This window comes from Muntiacus reevesi, chromosome 3 (genome assembly GCF_963930625.1).
Source record: "Muntiacus reevesi chromosome 3, mMunRee1.1, whole genome shotgun sequence".
Lineage (NCBI taxonomy): Eukaryota > Metazoa > Chordata > Mammalia > Artiodactyla > Cervidae > Muntiacus > Muntiacus reevesi.
In genome coordinates this window covers 22,832,310-22,854,747 of record NC_089251.1, presented here as the reverse complement: position 1 = coordinate 22,854,747, position 22,438 = coordinate 22,832,310, and the positions used below count along the sequence as shown (strand labels likewise).

Here is a 22,438-nt window from a genome sequence, read left to right as displayed (position 1 = left end):
TTTTTATGATTCTGAGAAGGAGATAAGAAGGATAAGGGCATTTCTTCTCAGACAATAGTAAGCTAAACTTGCTGTGCTGGGTCTCTTAAAACTGTAAAAATGAAAATCTAGGAAAAGGCTGACAGAAGAGAAGATGCTTTTGAAGATGATACAAATTTGCAGGACATTTCTTTTTTAATTCATCCATTTTATTGCCTCTCCTCTACCCCCTAACCATTTCTCCCACCTTGCACCCTCCACCTCTGGCGATTACCAGTCTGTTCTCTGTATCTGCAGGTGAGGTTACAGGATACCTTGTGGCTTTTTCATTTACAGTTGCCCCTTGAACAACAAAGGGGTTAGTGGGGCCTGACACTCTGTGAAGTCAAAAGTTTGCCTATGATTTATAATCCATCTTCCCTCCATACCTGAGGTTCCCCATCTATGGATTCAGCCACCCATGGGTGGTGTAGTACTATAGTATTTACTGTTGGGAAAAAAGACTGTACATAAATGGACCCACACAGTTCAAACTCATGTCGCTCAAGGATCTGCTGTAATTCTGTCCTCTGCTCGATTCAAGAATATTGAAGGAAGAAAAACATGTTTCTGTATTCATGAAGTGTATCATCTAGCAGGAAAGATGCTGCTGCAATAAATTACTGTGATGAGTGTTATGAAAGTGAAGTACAAGGGCCACTGGGAGACCTAAACTTGGTGAAGGTCAAGGAGGGTTTTCCACAGGAAGTGGTGTGAAATCTGAGATTCGAAGATTTCAAATCTGAATTTGAAAGATATAGCTCAGTGGATGGTGAGTTTGGCTTATGAGGGAAGGGAGTGTTTTAAGAGAGGGAAGAACATTTGGGAGGCTCAAGGTGAGGGCCCCTTTAAGGACTGAAAATAAGACCTGTATTGTTGAAGTGTACAGGACAAAAGTGACCCTGGCACCAAGATGAGGCTAGAATATTTTAAGGCAGATGACAGGCTATACAACTAGTCATGAGAATGATAGAATCATGTTTCTGTTTTAAAAAAGATAACTATTTCCTCGAGATAGCCTGAATTCAGTTTTGATCTTGTAGCATTTGAAATGCCTAAGAGCAAATAGAAGGAGAATTTTGGTGCTTTCAAGTGAAGTCTGGGTTAGGGGTGAAAACATGGTGGTGAATTTATACTGCAGAGTCTACCGGGAGACCTAGAGAGAGTATAGTGAGATGATAGGAGAGCTGGAGAATTTGGAAGAGGTAGTATTTAACAGTCGGCTCTGGGAGGAGAGTCTAGTGAAGATGACTGTGAGAAGGAGCAGCCAGAAGGATGGGACGTGTGTGGCTTGACAGTACGGCATAACGGTGTGGCGTGCTGGAACAGAAGACAAGCTTGTTTCCAGAAGGAAGAAAGGTTCAAATTCACCGTGCTGAGAGGGCAGTAAGTTAAGGACTGAAAAAAAAAAATATGTCAAAGGAACTCTAACGTTGCTTGTAGGTATTTTTCCCCCGAAATGGGAAGATTTCAGGAGATTGGGTGTGACTTTTATGTGTCAGAGATGAGGAGAAATCACAGGTCGGATGTTAATGACAGTTGTGAAACTAGTTAAATGACTACCCAGTTGTAACTACAGTAGGTTGTATAAGGCATGTGGATAAAACACCCAAATATTTATGAGCTTTGGGTATGGCCAGATATTGAAACAGCTAATAATTCTAATGAAAAGAATACCTAAGTAAATAAAAGTTAAACACCTGCTCTGTGCCAGACAATATTCTCTGCGTATTTTATTTATATTATTTTGAAAATTCTTGCATGGTGTTATTCCCCATTTTTGATATGAATAAAATGAGTCTTAGACTCATTTTAACTAATTTTTGCAAGATTTCACAGCTTTCAGTGATAGAGTTGCATGTCAGTGCTGACTCCAAAGCACATCCCCTTATGTTAGTAACAATTATACCACTTGTTATTTACTGGTTTACTTTAGGGACTTCCCTGGTGGCTCAGTGATAAAGAATCTGCCTGCTTTGTGGGAGGCCTGGGTTTGATCCCTGGGTCAGAAAGATCCCCTGGAGAAGGGAATGGCAACTCAGTCCAGACTTACTTTCGATGAATGAATATCCCTAATGGAACATGGTCTTTCCTCCTATTTATATCTGAAATATCTTAGTTTAAGTTGTTATTTTTTTCTTTTTTAGTTCTTAACCATTGAAGAGAATTGGCCAGCATCATCCTCGTAAAAACGCCTCATAATCCGTGATCCCTGTGATGTTTTCCCTGTGTACCTTCCTTTAATGTTGTTTCTTTTCCCCTCCTGTTGGCAGAGAGTATAGAGCAGTTCCTAACTTTGCAAATATCAGTGCATTACTATGTTGCCGATACCTACTAAAGTTATATTAGCGACATAAATAAGGCATATTTTCCTCTTGTTTTTATGAAGTTGGGAAAGAAGGCTTTTTAATTTACATTTGGCTCAGAATCACCTCGGGGTGTCTTTACTAAACCAGGCCTGGCTGGCCACCACAGTCATTGCGGTTTAGTTGGCCTGTGGCAGGTATGCCGCCATGTGCATTTTAAAGCTACCCAGGGTGAGTCTGATTTTATTTAATACTTGCTTGATTGATTTGGGGCATATATATATATATTTTAATTTACTGTCTACTCTGATTTTTTTTTTTTAATTGGGAGAACTAATAGGAAACTAAGGCATCCTGCAAATTTCCCATTAATCTTGTGTGCCTGTGCATATAGGAAAACGCGCACAAACACACCCTCCCACAGGTGTGTCCGTCCGTCCGTCCGTCCGTCCGTCCGTCCGTCCATCCGTCCATCCATCCGTCCGTCCATCCATCCATCCATCCATCCATCCATCCAGCCTCGGTCACTGCCCTCTCCCTGTCTCTGTCCCCTGTTTCTCCCTCATCCCCTCGCCTCCCCCAGCGTCTCAGCCAGTTGTTTGTTCTCTCTGTGCCTTGCAGAACGGTGGTTGAGCCAAGTCTTCCGGATGAAAGTGAGTTTCTGTACGCCGCACAGCCCGCGCTGCTGAGGTACCGGAGCGCCCGGCTGGCGGTGGCCGAGGTGATGGACTGGTACCGGAACAGAGCGGAGGAGATAGAACATTACGCCCGGCAGGTGAGGCCGCAGTGCTGCGTCGGATGCTCAGCGTTCAGCGAGTGTCTGGCTGCAGACTGCAGAGCCAGGGGTCATGTGCGAGTTTGCAGGGGGTGAAATGGGTATTTCTCGATATCTGTATTCCTTTACTCTTTGCCTCAGAAGCTTTTGTGTTTTTTTTTTTTTTTTTTGATTCCTAAAGAGCAAACACATACAAGAAAAGTTGTTCAAAAATCTTTCTTTATAAAGCATAAGCTGCACAGTATGTACATACTGTTACAGATTTTCCATGTATGCTTAATAGACTTCATAGCATTTTAATTTAAAAAATTTTTTATCAACGTTGAAATGCTTGATTAGTCCCTGTCATGTTGCAGAAATGTAGTTGATGATGACTTTGCTTTTCAGGAACCCTGTTTGAACCTCCATTTCTAATGCTTCTTTGAAATCCAAGACATAATTTCTCTGTTTCCCATGAAGCTGAGATGTGTCCCAGCTTCATCAGAGAAGGTGTGGAAGAGAGAGATGAGGGTTGTACCAAAGCTTGTGAGTGTGTGAAGGTCGTTCAGTCGTGTCTGACTCATCGCAACCCCGTGGACTGTGCCCTGCCAAGCTCCTCTGTCCGTGGAATTCTCCAGGCCAGAATACTGGAGTGGGTAGCCGTTCCCTTCTGGAGGGGAATCTTCCCAACCCAGGGATCGAACCCAGGTCTCCCGCATTGCAGGCAGATTCTTTAACTACTGAGCCACTAGGGAAGTACCGAAGCTTAGGAGATCTAAAAGAGAATCTCTTCCGCTAATTGACCTGGTGACTCTGGATCTGCTTGCTGCCTAACTTTCCAGTACCTTGGTTTTTTCAGGGGCTTAGATGTTACCAGAGTTAGTGACAACAAAGAAAATCATCCAGGAGAGACCATTAAAAATTCCACTAATTGAATTCTCTGCAAATGGAAGCGAAGTTTGTCTTCATCCTGGTGGATAGAAGTTGGCAGTTCGGAGCAAAGAATGGCAGGATGCCCCTTGAAATCTCATCCAGGGTCTGGCCATTGAGTGTCTTTTTCATTCTACTTGTAGTCTTTTCTTTGGACTTCCTGTCCTAACATCAGGTTTTCATTTGAAGGACCATTCCAGAAGGTCTGAAGAGCAGTTGCACTGTAGGAAGGAAGAAATCCCTTCGTTTAAACTTCTAGTCAGTTTTTCTGGCATGGCCCTGTGTCTCCATTTGATAGCCTTCTTTAATTTCTGCTTAGTCTAATTCCTGTTTTTAGTATTCATAGAATTGAAGATGAATTATTTTCTGGAGCTGATGGGATTATTATAGATCCAGCTTTTTTGAGGGTGGCCAAGAATATTTATGATTGACTTTTTCAGGTTTTTGAAGATTACTGAGGACATTTGAAAATGTTTAGAATTCTAAGATACCAGAATGAAAAATTCTCTGAAGGGGTTCTGGTCTGATTTTCTACGTTATAGGTAGACAAACAGATTCACAGAGAAGAGAGTGAATAGCTTGCTCAGGGACACACAGTAGCAGAACCAGACAGAATCCAGGTCTCTGCACAATCTTTCTTATGAAGTCCATGTAAAAATGGACAGTTGCACAGATCTTAATGGCTGAAAGCAAGATAAATTAATCTAAAAAAGTGGTTCTCAATTCTCAGATCCATAGTATTTTTTTCCGTAGCAACTATTTTGTAATACTTCCTTATTATCCTGATGTGAGAATCATGGACATAATCATTTACATAAACAGTTTCCAAAAAATTAACACAGTGACTTAACTGTGATACATAAAATCTGTAAATGCTTCATCATGAGTACTCTAAAAAAGCGACTAAAGTCTGTGAGAAATCACTTTGAACAAGACAGCTGACATTTGCCAATAGATTGAGGGGTATTGCTGAATTAAACATCATGAATGGAATGTGTTCAACACATGGTAAATTTTTTTTTCTTTTTTTAGGATATTTGAGAAGGTAGGCAGGAATTAGGGTGATGTGGTTGTGTAGGACTGCCCTGCACACTGTGGGACATCTGGCATCCTGGCTTCCACCCATTTAATGGTACAAGTTCTACTAATACTTAGGAAAGGCAGAACTGCCTCCTCTAAGTTTCAGAACACCCTCTGGTGGACAGTACTGCCCCTGTTAAAAACTGTAGTCTTAGACCAATATCTTGCATCTGTAAATGACCAGTTCATAAGGGTCATGTTAAGCAAAGGCCTTATTACTTTGCTGATTCAGGAGAAACTTAACCTGGTAATAATTGTTGAAAGTTATCAAGTGAGTCGAAGAGGTGCAATTTTTGTAGTTTGTACAGGCAAATCTAGGTTGTATACCATGTAGATAGATCCCTTTTAAGAACAAAGTCATCATTTGATTTACAGGAATTTATAAATACCCATAGTTGACTATTGTCTCTGGCTTATGAGAAAAGGGATCTTGTTTGAACCAGTTTTGTTGGAGCACTTTGTGGTTTTTAGCTGAACTTCTAGATGTAGCACTTGTTATTTCTTGCCTTTTTGAAAGTGGCCAATGTTTTGAGCATGAGGTGATATCTCACTGTGGTTTTGATTTGCTTTTGCCTAATTTTAATGATTTTCAACATCTTTTCACATGCCTGTTGACTGTATGTCTTCTTTGGAAAATGTCTGTTCATCTCCTATGCCTGTTTTTAATTTTTTTAATTTTTATTTTTTTTTATTTTTTATTTTTCAGTGGGTTTTGTCATACATTGATGTGAATCAGCCATAGAGTTACACGAATTCCCCATCCCGGTCTCCCATCCCACCTCCCTCTCCACCCGATTCTTCTGGGTCCTCCCAGTGCACCAGGCCCGAGCACTTGTCTCATGCATCCCACCTGGGCCGGTGATCTGTTTCATCATAGATAATATACATGCTGTTCTTTCGAAACATCCCACCCTCACCTTCTCCCACAGAGTTCAAAAGTCTGTTCTGTACTTCTGTGTCTCTTTTTCTGTTTTGCATATAGGTGTGTGAGTTCTTTATATATTTTGGATATTAACCCTTTATCAGATAAATGATTTGCAAATATCTTCTCCTATTTGGTAGGTTGTCTTTTCATTTTGCTGATGGTTCCCTTTGCTTGCAGAGCTCTTTCGTTTTGACATAGTTCCACTAATTTGTTTTTTCTCTTGTTTCCCTTGCCTGAGGATAGATCCAGAAAGATTTCGCTAGACTGATATCAGAGAATGTTCTGCCTCTGTTTTCTTCTAAAGGTCTTAGAGTTTCAGGTCTTACATTCAAGTCTTTAATCCATTTTGAGTTGATTTTTTTATATGGTATGAAATAATAGTTTTACTTTCATTCTTTTGCATGTGGTTGTCCAGTTTTCCCAACACCATTTATTAAAGAGACTGTCCTCTCTCCATTGTATGTTCTTTGCTCCTTTGCCATAAATTAACTGTCCATGTATATGTGGGTTTATTTCTAGACTCTCAATTCTGTTCTATTGATTTGTATGTCTGTTTTTCTGCCAATACCAATTTTAGTGTTTAATGACTGAAGTTAATGTTGCAAAATATTTATTCAGGTTTTTAAAAAATAGCACTGACAAAGGAAAAGACCTATACTGGAATGCAAAATAAATTATTTTTTACACTTCTTTATTTGGTTGTTTTATTAATAACTTATTTTTTAGAGACATTTTTGGTTTATAGAAAAATTGAGTAGAAAGTTCAGAGTTGCCATATACTCTCCTCATCCCCCCACCCATTCACTATTTATCTCTGTTAGCATCTTTCATTTGAGTAATGTGTTAACAATTGATGAACCAAGATGTCTTAGTGGGCAGGTGGATAAATACAGTGGTACATCCATACAATGAAATATTACTCAGCTCTAAAAGAGAGGTGAGGGGGTGGGGGAAAAATAAATAAATAAAAGAGAGGTGAGGAATCAAGTCATGAAAAGCAGTGGAGAAACCTAAAATGCATATTCTGAGTTAAAGAAGCCAGTCTGAAAAGGCCACATACTGTTTGAGACTGATTGTGTGACATTCTGGAAAAGGCAAAATGATGGAGGCAGTAAAAAGTTTAGTGCTTGCCAGAGGTTGGTGGTAGAGGCATGAATAGACAAAACACAGAAGATTTTCAAGGCAGTGAAAATACTATGTTACCATAATGATGGGTACCTGTCATGCATTTGTCCAGATCCACAGAGAGGAAGCACCAAGGGTGAACCCTCCTGTAGACGGTGACCCCTGAGTGATAATGGTGTGTGACTAGGTTCATTGACTGTAACAAAGGCGCTTCCATGGTGGGGAGTACTGGTGATGCAGGAGGCTGCGTACGTGTGAGGGCAGGGTTAATGTGGGCCATCTCCGTACTTCCTGCTCATCTTTGCTGTCAACCTACAGCTGCTCTAAAACATGAAGTCTATTAAAAACAAAAGCGGAGAAAAATTAGCACTTTCTGAAGTATAAAATTTTGAAGTCTAATTATAATTTCTAGACCTCTTGATTTCTGTTTTAATGATTAAGAATAATTATAGAGAGGAAAGTGGTTTGGTGATGCTTTATTTAGTTGGCTATATACTTTCTTTCATCGCTTTTAGTTATTTAGAAATGCTCATAATTGAGATACTGTTCTTTAGCTTTGTTTTATATATCAACGTTTCATTAGGTTTGTGCTACAATCGAAGTGGTATCTGACACAGTTTTATCTTTTTCATTTTTAGAGATTTATTTGATGTAGGACTACTTCTTCCTTTGTGCCTATTTGGCTTTTGAAAACTTGTTTGTTGGTTTATGAAAATGTGTACATTTAGCGGTGACATTTATCTAGTAAGGGCTTGGGGTATGTGGTATAATTATGTAAGTTGTAGTAGATCCTGCTTTAAGATGTCAATAATTTGATTTTCAAACATTGTTACTTTGGTAAGTGTTTTGGAAAGCAACCAATTCAGAGTTGATATTAGAAACCCAGATCTGGATCACAAAATGGGTGAGTTTCAGATTGCTGATGTGCTGCATGTTCAAGCAAGTCAAAGTTGTGCTTGAACAAAGTTGTGTTCTGTGCGTCAGGTTTCTGCATACTTTCTGAGATTTTCTGAGTTTTTAAAAAAAATTGGTATACAGGTAGATGCGGCCTTTCTCACATTAAATGTACTTTTGTTGGGGGTACTGCCAGATCCCTTCTCTTTTGCCTTATGCCTTCTCTACCAGTAGTTTTCCCCCTTATGTTTATTTTCACCACTATTTTCAATTGAACATGCAATTCTCCGTCTTCTTTTTTTAAACCACCTTATCTGTCAACTCCTGAGTCTCGGAAGGGCTTTGGGTGGATCTGTAACACTGCTTGGAGTTTTTTCTCTGCACTGTGACTGTTCCCTCTCCCCACTTTTTGCTCTTTTCTCTCACCAATGCATCCCTCATTATTTTTAGCAATGACTGTGCTTTGTATTTCATGGAGAAAGCTGAGAAATCATTTCCATTTGCCCTACTCTTTCCAGCTTTCCCAGAGGAAGAGGCCCCTCTTCTTTCTTTCACTGGCGCTTCTTTCCTCCCCTGTCCTCTAGGTTCCACACTCCCTGCTCGCTGCTCAGGATTGTATCAGCAGTCATCTTCTCTCTCTGTCCTCTTACCTTCAACCTCTGGTCTATTACCCACCTTCTCCCCCTCACCTTTTTTGAACATAAAGTTCAAGTCATTACTATTTTGTGTGTATATATTCTCCCTGGCTTCTGTTTTAGCTGTCTTCTTTCCATCACAGCTCAACTCAGACACAGCCACTCTGCTCCTGGTGATCACTTTCTCAGTGTTTGCTCCTCATTCCCCTGCTGTTGGCTGCTCCTGCCACTCGATGGAAGTACCATCAGTAAGGCCCCCTGTTAGCCCTTTAATGGCAGAGCCCCTTCATTTGTTGTTTAACAGCATTGTCCTTTGACACCACTGGCCCCTCTTCCCTGCATTGTCTTCCCCTTAGGCTTCTGTGATGTCATTTCAGTCTCTTCTATGTCTTTGTGTGAGCTGGTCACAGTCCTCTTCTCCATGTGGCTCAGGGTCTTTGACTTGTCCCTTAAATATTGCTGTCTCTTGGGAGCTATTCTTGTCACTAGTGGAGAGTCTTCTGATGCTAGTAATCACAGTTCTCCTAACTAGTTTTCTTATTTCAGTCCAGTTCATTTCTAGTTCATTCATATTTCATTTGTCATTAATTCAATAAACACTTACTGAATATTCTTTCCAACGTATAGGCCTGTTTATGACATACCTCAGTCAAAAATCCTTTGGATTTGCATTTCAAGGTAAACTGCAAACTCCTTACTTAACAAATGATGTTCTTTTTTATCTGACTTTTCCCAGCTACTCTAACCTTGTTTTTAGTCCCTTCACTTCATACCTTTTCTTTTTTTTTTTCAGTTTATGAAACTGATTGTACTTCCACAACACTCATGCATCTCTCCCTTTCATGCTGTTCTCCTGCCCTTCTTCTTTCTTCACTTACTAATATCCACTGATTCCTTAAAACTCATTTTAAGTGGTCTCTCCTCTGGAAGGTTTTCTGACTCTCAGGTTGGGCTGCATGCCCTCTTCTCTGAGATCCCAGACACCCTCACTCCACTTCAGTCATTAATTTACCAGATTGTGTTTCCCTGTGAGATGGAGATATCTTTGAAAGAAGAGACCTCATCTTACTCAGTTTTATGTTCCTAACATTTAGAATGGTACTCAGTACCTAGTAGGTCCTCAGTAAATAATCCTTATCCTAGGAGTAAAGGAGTAAGTAAGGAGCAGTACAAGGCACTATGGGTTAAGGCAGCGTTAGATGATTTTGCTGTCAATGAGAATATGTAATTTTATAAATCTGATTAGGTGATAGGAGTGAAATTGCTGTATGTTGAGCATCTATAGGAAAATTGTTCTTTGTTTTGCTCTAAGAAGGTCTAAATAGTTGTATAGAGACAGAGAAAGTGTCTCCCAGAGTTAGTCATTCGTTAAGTGTTTATTGAATGTCATCTATATGGGTGGCATAGTGAAAGAAGAGGTATTGAACAGGAATATGGAAGCAAAACGTTCTTTTGGGGCGAGAATGGTCTAATGAACACAGATTAATTTCGCATTATCACGAATTGGTGGTGATTTAGTCACTAAATTGTGTCTGACTCTTGTGACTCTATGGGCTGTAGCCTGCCAGGCTCCTCTGTGCATGGGATTTCTCAGGCAAGAATACTGGAGTGTGTTGTCATTTCCTTCTCCAGGGAGTCTTACCCACCCAGGGATCAAACCTGCATCTCCTGCAGGCAGATTCTTTACCATCTGAGCTACCAGGGGAAGCCCATTGTCACTTATTGTTAATATCTATGGTCCTCACACCCTCCCAAGCTTGTTAATGTTTTGAGAACTAAGTAGGCATGTAAAACAGCTCTGAAAACTGTAATGCTCTATGAATTGAAGATGATTGTCTTTTATTTTTATTTTCAGTTTTTCTTGCAGATTATTAGATTCTTTTGAGGCAGTTTGGTGCTGGTATATTTTGTGAAGAAGTCTAATGTTTTTGTGCTAAATAAGAATATTAATGATAATGTGATTCTATATAAAATGACTGTAAGAGTTAAGTTCTATACTGGAGCTTTTACTTTAGAAAATATGCGAAAGAAAGACATAATTCTCAGAGACTTACTGTCTCCTTTCCCTTTTAGGTTGACTGTGCGTTGTCGCTTATTCGACTTGGAATGGAGCGGAATATTCCAGGCTTGCTGGTTCTCTGTGATAATTTGGTCACTCTGGAAGCATTGGTTTATGAAGCTGGGTGTGATTTAACCCTAACCTTGAAAGAACTGCAGCAGATGAAAGACATTGAGAAGCTAAGATTATTGATGAATAGTGTAGGTTTGATTTTAAAAGCTTCTTTTTAAGTGTTCCCTGTGTACTTTGATGAATATGTATCTCAAAGCCAAAAGATGTAGTAGCCTTCAAACCAGAGAACTTAGTCAATAAAGGAAGGCTTCTTGACTTTTAAAGAAAAAAATTAAATTTTATGAATAAATTCCTGAAATCCGAAACCTTTTTGGCTGGTTTTGTACCTTCTTTGCCCTTCATCCATGCTTATCTATAAATGACTGTCCCCCTTACCCCGACAGCTAGGCATATTTAAATTAGCTGTCATTCTAGTAATCATGTTTCTGAATCTGTCATTATGCTGGACTTAGGCTGTGAGGTCCCTCTAGTGTGTTCATGGCACTAGGAGACGGGCTACAGTGCTCTTGCTGTTGGCTCTGCCAGCCCCAGACAGCAGGTGATTCTCCTGCTGCCTCTGGGGTCCTCATGAGGCATGAACTGGAGTGTCTGTTTGAGAAAGTGTTGGCTTTCATTGTTTGTCAATATCTTTGATCTTTATGACTTGTCTGTTATTACCAGGTGTTAATATTTAACTTAACGTGTGTTTGTTTTGGTAAAATGCATTTTCAGTGTTCTGAGGACAAGTATGTGACAAGCGCCTACCAGTGGATGGTTCCCTTTCTTCATCGCTGTGAGAAGCAGTCTCCTGGAGTGGCTAATGAGCTGCTAAAGGAATATTTAGTAACTCTAGCAAAAGGGGACTTAAAGTTACCCCTGAAGATATTTCAGCATTCCAAGCCTGATGTAAGTAGAAACATCTTCAAAATCTCTGTACATTTTCCCCTTAAGAATTACGTTTTATTTACAAAATTTGTAATACTCGGCTTTGCAAGTAATTTCTCTTCCAACCAGAAGTGGTGGGCATTTTATTTTTTAAAAATGTTTTATAAATTGAGTCCAAAAATATTTTGAAAGTTCATCATTGATGTTTATCTTGATTGATATACTCGAAGTGTATTGACTTTCTACTACATTGTGGAAAAGGCAGTACCGAAAAGTCTTAATAGTTGAAAGATAATGAATTCCTACCATAGACCTACTTTTCAAGTATTAACTTATTTAAACTTTATAGCAATCCTGGGAGGTAGATATGTTTATTATATTTATATTACAGGAAAAGATAACCATGATGTAGAGTGGTTAGGCAGTTGCCCAAGGTCAAGGTAAGGAGAGGAGCTTAGGTTCAAACATAAATTTTCTATTTCCCAGACATGTTCTTAACCATTGTGCTTTACTGTAATACCAATAGAAGAAGAAAAGATTTCTGCCCTTGAAGACTTTCACAATATTTATTAAGTTCTTTAGGATCTCATAAGGAGATCTTTTGATTGTTCTAAATAACTCTTACATTTGCTTGAGACTGATCTACCTGTCTATCTGCCTGTGTATCTGTCTGTCTGTAGGGTTCACATACTTTTTCAGATTCATTGGTGGTAAGTTGTTTTCTTAAACGAGGCATACTTTTGCAACATAAATAACCTCTTAATTTAGCCATGGATAAAATATGCTGTTTCAAGGGATTAGTGGCTACCTTTCCATTGGAGGGACTCAAGCAGAATGGCATAGTCCTTTGAGACACTAACTTTGTAGTGAGAGTTAAAGCCTCAGGTTGTGGTTTGAGCAGAAGCCACTGAAGGCCTCCTCCAGTCCTAAATTCTAATTGGATGTTCTTCTTATACTGCCTTTGTTAGCAATCTGAAATCCTCTAAGGTGTATGGTCATAGGCCAGTGCAATAAAGACAGAAAAGAAAGCATTGCTTACTTAGGGTCACACAGTTTTTGGTTTCTGGAAGGGTTGTCTGTCAGAAATGTCTGTTTATTGACTATTTAAAGTTTTCCATCTTCTCATAAGCACCTTCCACTTAGTATTCTGATTTTAAGTTTGGTGTGGTTTACTGTGAGCCAGGGGTGAGTTGCTTATGACAGCAGAATGCTATGTGAGAAGCAGGATGGATTGAATATGAATGTTTTATGAGGAAGAAAGAAGTGACTTTAAATTCTTTCCAGTAATCTTGTTTGTGATCCTCCTTCTTTACAGAGTCTTGTAAATCCTTTGTATATAGTCAGCTTTTTGTTGTTTTTACTTGGCAATTTAGCATGTGCCTTTTGAATAAAACATATAGCCATTTGTTTTTGTTGAAATTTGTCAACATCAAAGCAGAGAACAATGGTATTTGCTGGGCTCTTCCTTTCCAATCTGCTGTCTCTGTTTCTGTCAGTGTTATCTTTCTGCAATGCAAGGTTGATCATGTCTTGATCTTTGCACAGTCTCTGGTGACCTACCATTGCGGGGTAAATGTTGGGCTGTGGTAAGTGGTGTAGAAAGTTCTCTGGGATCTTCTTTTAGTCTGCCTCTTCAGCCTCATTTCCCTCTACGAAGGCACTCGTTTACTCACACTACTCACCTTATCACTCTGTCAGGTTCTTTTATGCCATTTTATGTTCTTTGAGGATGTTTCCTTTGCTTGAGATGATCAAGCCCCTTTCCATCACTTAGAGGTTCTGCAGTGACTCAGACAGTAAAGAATCTGCCTTCAATGCAGGAGACCTGGGTACAATCCCTGGGACGGGAAGATCACTTGGAGGAGCGCATGGCAACCCTCTCCAGTATTCTTGCCTGGAGAATCCCATGGACAGGGGAGCCTGGCTATAGCCTGGGCTATAGTCCACGGGGTCACAAAGAGTCAAGCACAACTAAGTGACTAACACTTTCGCTTCTTTTAATTATAAATACCTACCTGTCAGTCAAGATCTGGCTGTCATTTATCCAGTGGTTCTGATGGAAAATCAGTGTTATGTACAAGTAATTTCCACTCTTGTTTTGCTGTGCCCACCATTCTCATATGGGGATTGAGCTATTTCAGATTTCAAAAAGACTGCCGTATTTCCAGTTCTCCAGTACTCATAGGGTGTGATCCTTCGGGGTCCAGAGTAGAAGCACTGGATACTTCCTTGGCCCTTCTCCTTGAACATTCAAGACTGTATCCCAGCAATGAGGACACAGGGGATCGTCTGCTTAACATAAACTCTCAGCTGCAGTTTCCTGCTGGCCTGCCTTGGACTCACACTCCTTAGGAAGTTGAAAAGTGCCTCTGGGACTGTGCTGTTCAGTATGGTAGCCACTAGCCATGTATGGTTTTGTAAATTAAAATGGAAAACTCAGCTACTCAGTCCCACCAGTTTTTTATGCTATTCACAGTATTTTATATTTACAAACCAAGCTACAATGTCCATATTTATTTTGTGTTGTTGGCATATTTATCTTTAGGGTGTATTCCTACAAGGGGATCCTGGGCTCCACAGGTTGGGTTGTGTTGGTATTACTGCATTTCTTTTCAGATAGGTTGTTCCAGTTTACATTTCTACCAGCAATGTATGAGCATGGCTCTTTCTCCACAACTTTGCAGACAGAATATGTTGTCATATTTAGAAAGTTTTTGCCACCACGATGGGTGAAAAATGGCATTTCAGTGTTGTTTTAATTTGTACTTCTCTGAATGTGTGAATTTGATCATTTTTCCTTGTGCTTGACAGGCATTGTCATTTTTGTGAATTGTCCATTCCTACCTTTTTTCTGTTGCTCAGTCTTTTTTCCAGTTTTCACTTGGATTTTTGTCTCTTTTGTGCCTTAACTTTTAGAAATTCATGTGTATTAGTGTAATTAATTGTTTTTCTGTGGTTTCTAGTGTGAATATTTCACCCAGTTGGTAGTTTATCTTTTGACTTTGTATATGGTATATTATATCATGCAAATTTTTTACAGTTCCCTTTATGTAAAATGGGCTTCCCTGGTGGCTCAGAGAAAGCGCCTGCCTACAATTTGGGAGACCTGGGTTCAATCCCTGGGTTGGGAAGATTCCCTGGAGAAGGAAATGGCAACCCACTCCAGTATTCTTGCCTGGAGAATCCCATGGACAGAGGAGCCTGGTGGGCTACAGTCCATGGGGTCGCAAAGAGTCAGACACGACTGAGTGACTTCACTTTTATGTAAAATAGGAATGACACCAGTACTGACTTTACAGGATTGTTTTGAGGATTTGTGAATTAATGCACATGAGGCACTTAGAAACATTACCTGGCACACAGTAGTGCTTCCCTGGCGGCTCAGATGGTAAAGAATGTGCCCACAATGCAGGAGACCTGGGTTCAATCTCTGGGTGGGGAAGATCCCCTGGAGGAGGGCATGGCAACCCACTCCTGTATTCTGGCCTGGAGAATTCCATGGACAGAGGAGTCTGGCGGGCTGCCTCCATGGGGCTGCAAAGAGTCAGACACGACTTAGCGACTGAGCACAGCCCAGACACACAATAAGAAAATGAGAAAAGTTAGCTACTTTCGTTAACCTTTCCTGACACTTTTATTGTGTCCTGCGTTGCCCCTGTTTCACCAGTTTGTCACTTTGCAACCTTAGGTAACTTACTCTTTGTCAAATGTTGATGTCAAATTAATGGTCTATTTTGTAATACCTTGAAGAAGAACATGTATATAAATCCTGTAGCCCAGCTACTTAGAAAACTACTTCCCTGGTGACCTCATTGTTTCTTCTTTGCATCCTTTTCTTCTTTCATCTGTTGATGTGATTTTTCTATTGAGAAAATACTCTTTTTGGGCAGCTTCTCTTCATCACTCTGCTGTTTTTGGGTGTTTTTTTTGTGTGTGAGTTTCTACTAAAATGTTGAAAAGCAGTAGATCTTTATTGTGGAAATCATCTTAATCTTATTTTGTTGTTGTAAAGGGCTCTAGGAAAATACTTTCAGTCTTGTGTTTTGGAGGCAATAATATAAACATTTTACTTGTATTAATTTATTTAATTCTCACAACAGTGCTATTAAGAAGATGTTAATATCCCAGTTTTATAGATGAGAAAGGACTTCCTTGGTGGCTCAGATGGTAAAGAATCTGCCTGCAATAGAAAACAAGGCACAAATCTGTTACTTCTATATCCCAGAAAATACTCCAAGAATGGCCCTTGCCCTTTGTGGCTTGCAATGGGACAGTGACCCTAAATAGCCATATTTCTGCATCAGATATATGGAATATGTTTTGGGATATGAATATTACTGCATTACAATGTGACTTCTTTTGAATAAAATGTCAATACTGTTGAGTTAAATGACTAATACTTAATGCATACTGAAAAATAGCAGGTTTGAACATCTCTGAATATTAGTTAAGGAATTTTATGTATTTTTTTTTGGATTGAAACATAAAATTTGGCTTTAGGGTTAGAAATGTTGTTTTTAATGAATTGCCTTTTTAATTCACTATGTTACTTCTGTCTACTTTATCTTAAATGGGTCATAAATTGAAGAATCTGTTTTCAGCAGATGCAAGGCTTATGGGTACAAATTGTCTTTTCTCGCTGATTCTGTAATTAAAATGCAATTTCATTTAGAGTTATTAAAGACCCCAAAAGTCTGTAAGCTAAAAAAAGCCAAGATTTGTTCTGCAGCTGATTAATTGCACTATTTAATATTCTATTGACAGTGGTACTGGTATATGGCAAAACTGAATGTAAATCTATTGACATTTCATACAACATGCTTTATTTCTCTAGTTGCAGCAAAAAATCATTCCTGATCAGGACCAACTAATGGCAGTAGCACTAGAATGCATCTATAACTGTGAACGGAATGACCAGCTTGCTCTTTGCTATGACATACTAGAATGTCTTCCACAGAGAGGATATGGGTAAGGATCCACAGTCTGCCATTTGTGTGGTTGTGTCTTTTTACTCTAACAGTTGAAATGAAAATGTTGCTCCTCTGAATGTTCTTTATAGAGAATTTGGGAAATATAAAATAAATAAAGAAGAAAATGAAATCGTATGCAAACCTGTTGCCTCAAGATAAACACTTTTCTAATAGTGTATGAGAAGCCACTATAATTTTGTCAACCTTGATAATTATCCTTTAAAAAATAAACATCATCACTGTCACCACAACAAGAAGCACTTTAAGTGGATAGACAATAATGTGTCTTTGTTTTAAATTGTGTTTTTAATTAATCTTTTCCCATATTTTTGGGCTAGCTGTATTTCTTCTATGAATTGTTTGTTATTGGCCCTTGCCCTGAATAAAACTTTTAAGTAATAATATGTGGATATACATACCTAATTTTCTTTACATCTTATATCTTTATTGAGATATAATTAGCATTCAGCACAATGTAAGTTTAAGGTTTAAGCATAATGACTTACATATGTTGTGAAATGATTACCACATTTAAAATAAAACTTTTTTCCTTATGAGAACTTTTAGGATTTACTATGTTAACAACTTTCCAATACAACATACTTCAGTATAACTATAGTTATCATGTTATACATTATATCCCCAGTACTTATTTATCTTATAACTGAGAGTTTATACCTTTTGACCACCTTTATTCAGTTCCCCTTCTGGTGACCACATATCTGACCTCTTTTTTGTTTGTGTTTTTTTTTTTTTTTTAATGATACCTCCTATAAGTGGGATCATACAGTATTTGTTTTTCTCTGTCTGACATATTTCACTTTGCATAAAGCCCTCAAGGTCCTTCCATGTTGGCATAAATGGGTGACTTCCTTCTTTTTTATGGCTGAATAGTATTCTATCATGTGTGTGTATATCACATTTTCTTTATTCTTTCCCTTTATCCTTTGATGGGTAGTTAGATTGTTTCTGTATCTTAGGAATTGTAAATAATGCCTCAGTGAACATGGGGTACAAATATCTCTTTGATATAGTGATTTGGTTTTATTCAGATATATAACCAGAAGTGGAATTGCTAGATAATATGGTAGTGCTATTTTTAATTTTTTGAGGAGTGAATATACATATTTTTAACTGGGCTTATGTTTAAGTAGAAATTTACATAACATTCTTTTGGATCATTTAGATGTATGCAAATCGGATTTGTATTTTCTCTTTGAAAGTCACACAACAATCATTCCTTTAATTATACTTTAAAAATATAGTATATATTATAAGTTTCATATCTGGAGGAGTTAATGAAAGCACATGGAAAAGCACTGAATGAAAAATTAGTGGGGCTGTCTCTATGCCTTTGTGATGACAGCTGAGTCACTTATGTGGTCATCAGTTTCCTCATTTGCAGAATCAGCTATTTAGACAAGAAGTCCTCCTCATACTCTATTTTTTTTTTCTCCCACCTCTTTCTTCTTTGCTCTCTTTTCTTTCCAAGGAAATATTTGTTTTTGTGTGTGTGTGTATGTGTGTATAATGAATGATAAAAGTCACTGATTTTGCAACCCATTGTGAAATAATTGTTTCATGTAATCTTTCAGTTCAGTTCAGTCGCTCAGTCATGTCTAACTCTTTGTGACCCCATGGACTACCACATGTCAGGCTTCCCTGTCCATCACCAACTCCTGGAGCCTACTCAAACTCATGTTCATTGCATCGGTGATGCCATCCAACCATCTCATCCTCTGTTGTCCCCTTCTCCTCCCACCTTCAATCTTTCCCAGCATTAGGGTCTTTTCCAATGAGTCGGTTCTTCGCATCAGGTGGCCAAAGTATTGGAGTTTCAGCTTCAGCATCAGTCCTTCCAGTGAACACCCAGGACTGATCTTCTTTAGGATGGACTGGTTGGATCTCCTTGCAGTCCAAGGGACTCTCAAGAGTCTTCTCCAACACCACAGTTCAAAAGCATCAATTCTTTGGCACTCAGCTTTCTTTTTACTCCAACTCTCACTTCCATACATGACTACTGGAAAAATCATAGCCTTGACTAGATGGACCTTTGTTGGTCAAGGAATGTCTCTGCTTTTTAATATGCTGTCTAGGTTGATCATAGCTTTTCTTCCAAGAAATAAAGTGTCTTTTAATTTCATGGCTGCAATCACCATCTGCAGTGATTTTGGAGCCCCAAATAAGTTTCTCACTGTTTCCATTGTTTCCCCATCTATTTGCCATGAAGTGATGGGATCAGATGCCATGATCTTTGTTTTCTGAATGTTGAGTTTTAAGCTGACTTTTTCATTTTCCTCTCTCACTTTCATCAAGAGGCTCTTTAGTTCTTCTTCACTTTCTGTCATAAAGCAGAAATTCTGGTGTCATCTTTAATAGTACTGAAATCACATGAAAAATTGATGGGGAAGGAATACTCGCATGGTACCAAGGTATTACCTTTAGCAGATATTTTTAACTTTTTTTTTTGTAATTTCATAAGGGAAATTTACTTTTATAAAGTTCAAGTCTGACTATTGTCACATTTGATCAAGTTATCAGAAATGGCATCACTTAAGAGTCAGATAGCCTAGCAGTATGTGCCTCCTGGTGAGAAGCAGTATGAAGTAAAATTATTTACCCTGAATCTAATCAGTACTTTAAGCTGGACTTCTAGTTTACAGTAAATGTAGGGAATAGGAGAACAAGTTAAATAACACCTTGAAGAAAAAACCAGAGAAATACAGACTGAGATATTCTAGAGGTCAGATTGTCTTCAGTTTGAAAAGTCCGTGTCGTGAATAAAAACACATTGGTGGGGGTGAGGGGGAGCTATTCTGAAATTAAGGTGTCCAAGGGAACGTAATCCCCTTCTAATCTTTAACCATAAAACAATGTTATCTACTAGTTAAAATGAGGACACTGGGAGACTTGTAATCGTCAAGCAGTTGTGGGCTACTCTCATGCCCCATCCTTGGATACCTGTCTTCATTACAGATCATGTTTTTTTTCCTCAACTTTGTCTGTGTCCTTTAAAATGTTATACTCGTATTGTTTACTGATTTTCCAACTTCAGATGATTATTGACTTTGGTTTATGGAAGCCTACCCGCCCCCATACCTTCTTCTCCTAACCATTTGCTCAGTGTAGTAAAAGAGGTATTTTTATCATTGTGATTATGTATATACTGTTTAAACAGAGCTAGTTATGATTGTATTTTCTCTTTATGCATTTTTTTTCCCTTGGATTGAATAATTTCTTTGCCATTGTTCCCATTTATTCCCCTCACTCTTCTGACAGAAGTCTAAAACTCCTTTTCAAGGCCAAAAATATCTGGTAATCTTTCTTTTCTCTTTTCACACTCTCTCTTACTTCAAAGAAACGTCTTAGAATTGTCTTTTCTCCTCCTCTGGTATGGATTTATTGTTTACTCTGCTGTACATTGGTCATCTCTCCTCTGTTGTTATGTTGCATTTCTGGAGTTATTATCTTCTCCTTTCTTTACTTATTCCCTCACTTTGATAGAACACAGTCCTGAATAGCTTCTTGTCAAATATCACACAGAAGCATTCTTATTTTAAGACTGTTCCATGTCAGAAAAATGTCATAGTTGCATCCTTACACTTGGAAGGCTTGGCTTGCTTGGAGATCTGGGTTAATGATCCTTTTGCTTATGAGCTTTGAAGGCATCACTCTTATCTTCTCCTTCCAGTGTTGGTGAGAAGTCCAAGGCCATTATATGGCTTTTTTCTTCTGTTTTTGGAATCCTTCCTACCCTTCATCTCTAATGTTCTGAAATATCGTAAGATGTATTTTATTGTGAATCTGTGTTTATCATTACATAGTGTGTTCCAACCTGGAAACTCATGTCCTTCAGACTATTCTTTCTTATATTTTTTCCTGTTATGTTTCTTTGATTAGTTTATTTGCATGCCCTTCTATTTTTCTTTTTTGCACACTTTAAATTTATTTACTGCCTTTTTTTTTGTTATTTTTTCCCTACATTTTGACCTTTTGTAATATGGTCTGGGAAATTTCTGCAATTTTATCTTCTAATCCTTATTTTGAATTTTAAAGTTTATTTTGGCTTTCTTAAATTCCAAGAATTTTTCCTCATTCACTTTAAAACAAAATAATATCCTGCTCTTTTTTCACAGATGCATAAACCCTTTCTATACACCTTGCATTACCCTCACCCCACCATGATCTTTGATTTTTCATATTTTGTTTGCATCTCTGCTTTAACTGTGAGGTCCTTTCCTCCATGTCTAATGATTCTTGGCCATTAATTTATATCTAATAAGTAATAATTGCTATCTTATTGGATAATATCTGATTGGATGTCTTGTCACAAGCTGAAGGCTTTTCATTGTAGGAGTCCTTAGGAAATTGCCTTATTTGTGAGCAGCTAGATTATCTGCCTTGTTTTAGTTCTGATTTCTGGGGGGTAGGGTAATCTTGCATTCTGTCTATTGTGTTACAGGAATGTTGGGTGGTTCGTAGATCCTGATTGTTGATCTCTTTCCTTTAAGAGTTGAAGTGCTGACCCCAAGAAGGAATCAAGGCAAATAGTCTTGTTCCTGGTAAAGCTAAATGGAGACTGTACTAGTGGTTAATACTTCCCTTCCTCAGTCCAGGTTTAGGGAATCTTCATATAGAAAGAAAAGGTGTAGTCATGGGGGGACTCAGCATCTGTTTATTACCGAAAACTGTGCACATGGGACCACAGGCTCCTTCATATCTTTGGTGAAGAGCAGCAGGTCTACCTCTGGAAACCATGGGGGTTCTGTAGGCAGCACAGGACTGGTAATGTGGATTGTCTTAACAATTTTTTAGCAAAATATCATTACCCATCCTTTAAAAACCTCAGCCCAGTGGATGTCAGAGTGCCTCAAGTCAAAGTGCTTTTCTCAAAGGGTATCAAGATATGCAGAGCCCTTTCCTTGACAAGCACCTCCTAGGGCAGAAGTGTTGGGGAAATTCTTTTTACATGATCTTCAGGGATGACATGATGGTCCCTCTGCCTGCTTGATGCCCCCTTGGTTGTCCTTGTCTAGGTAAAATCATTGACTTCCAACTGACATGTGCAGTTTTTAAAAGTAAACGTATTAGACTTTCTTCTTCAGTAAGGTCAAAGAGGCATGAATATCAATTAGAGCTTATCTATTAACTTATAACCAGTAATTTGCCTACTGTGAGGGGATTTAGTCACTATATCAATTGAATGATGATATTCAGAGAACTTTTTTTTTTTTATGTAGACATTATAATGAGGGGGCTTCCATTGTGGCGCAGCTTGCTAGAACATGGAGCAACCTAGATGCCTACTGACACATGAATGGATAAAGAAGTTGTGGTACATATACACAATGGAATATTACTCAGTCATGAAAAGGAACACACTTGAGTCAATTCTGAGGAGGTGGATGAACCTGGAACCTATTATACAGAGTAGAGTGAGCCAGAAAGAGAAAGATAAATGTCGTGTTCTAACACATATTCAGAATCTAGAAAAGTGGGCAGCAGTGGAGAAACATAGAGAAAAGACTTATGGATGTGGGGAGGGGAGGGTGAGATGTAAGGAAAGAGTAACATGGAAACTTACATCACCATATGCGAAATAGACAGCCAACGGGAATTTGCTGTATGGCTCAGGAAACTCAAACAGGGGCCCTGTATCAACCTAGAGGGGAGGATGGGGAGGGAGATGGGAGGGAGGTTCCAAAGGGAGAGGATGCATATAGACCTATGGCTGACTCATGTTGAAGTTTGACAGAAAACAACGAAATTCTGTAAAGCAATTATCCTTCAATTAAAAAAAAAAAGA

General features: G+C 38.7%; 1 protein-coding gene across 1 annotated transcript in view; it reads left to right on the top strand.

Annotated features, from left to right (window-relative positions):
• Positions 1-22,438, top strand: part of NBAS (NBAS subunit of NRZ tethering complex) — a 312,486-nt gene that overhangs the window by 113,659 nt on the left and 176,389 nt on the right. The window contains exons 23-26 of the mRNA XM_065928602.1: positions 2,946-3,099; positions 10,741-10,926; positions 11,510-11,683; positions 16,497-16,630. Of these exons, the coding sequence (XP_065784674.1) occupies positions 2,946-3,099; positions 10,741-10,926; positions 11,510-11,683; positions 16,497-16,630 (648 nt within the window). The remainder of the gene's footprint in view (positions 1-2,945; positions 3,100-10,740; positions 10,927-11,509; positions 11,684-16,496; positions 16,631-22,438) is intronic.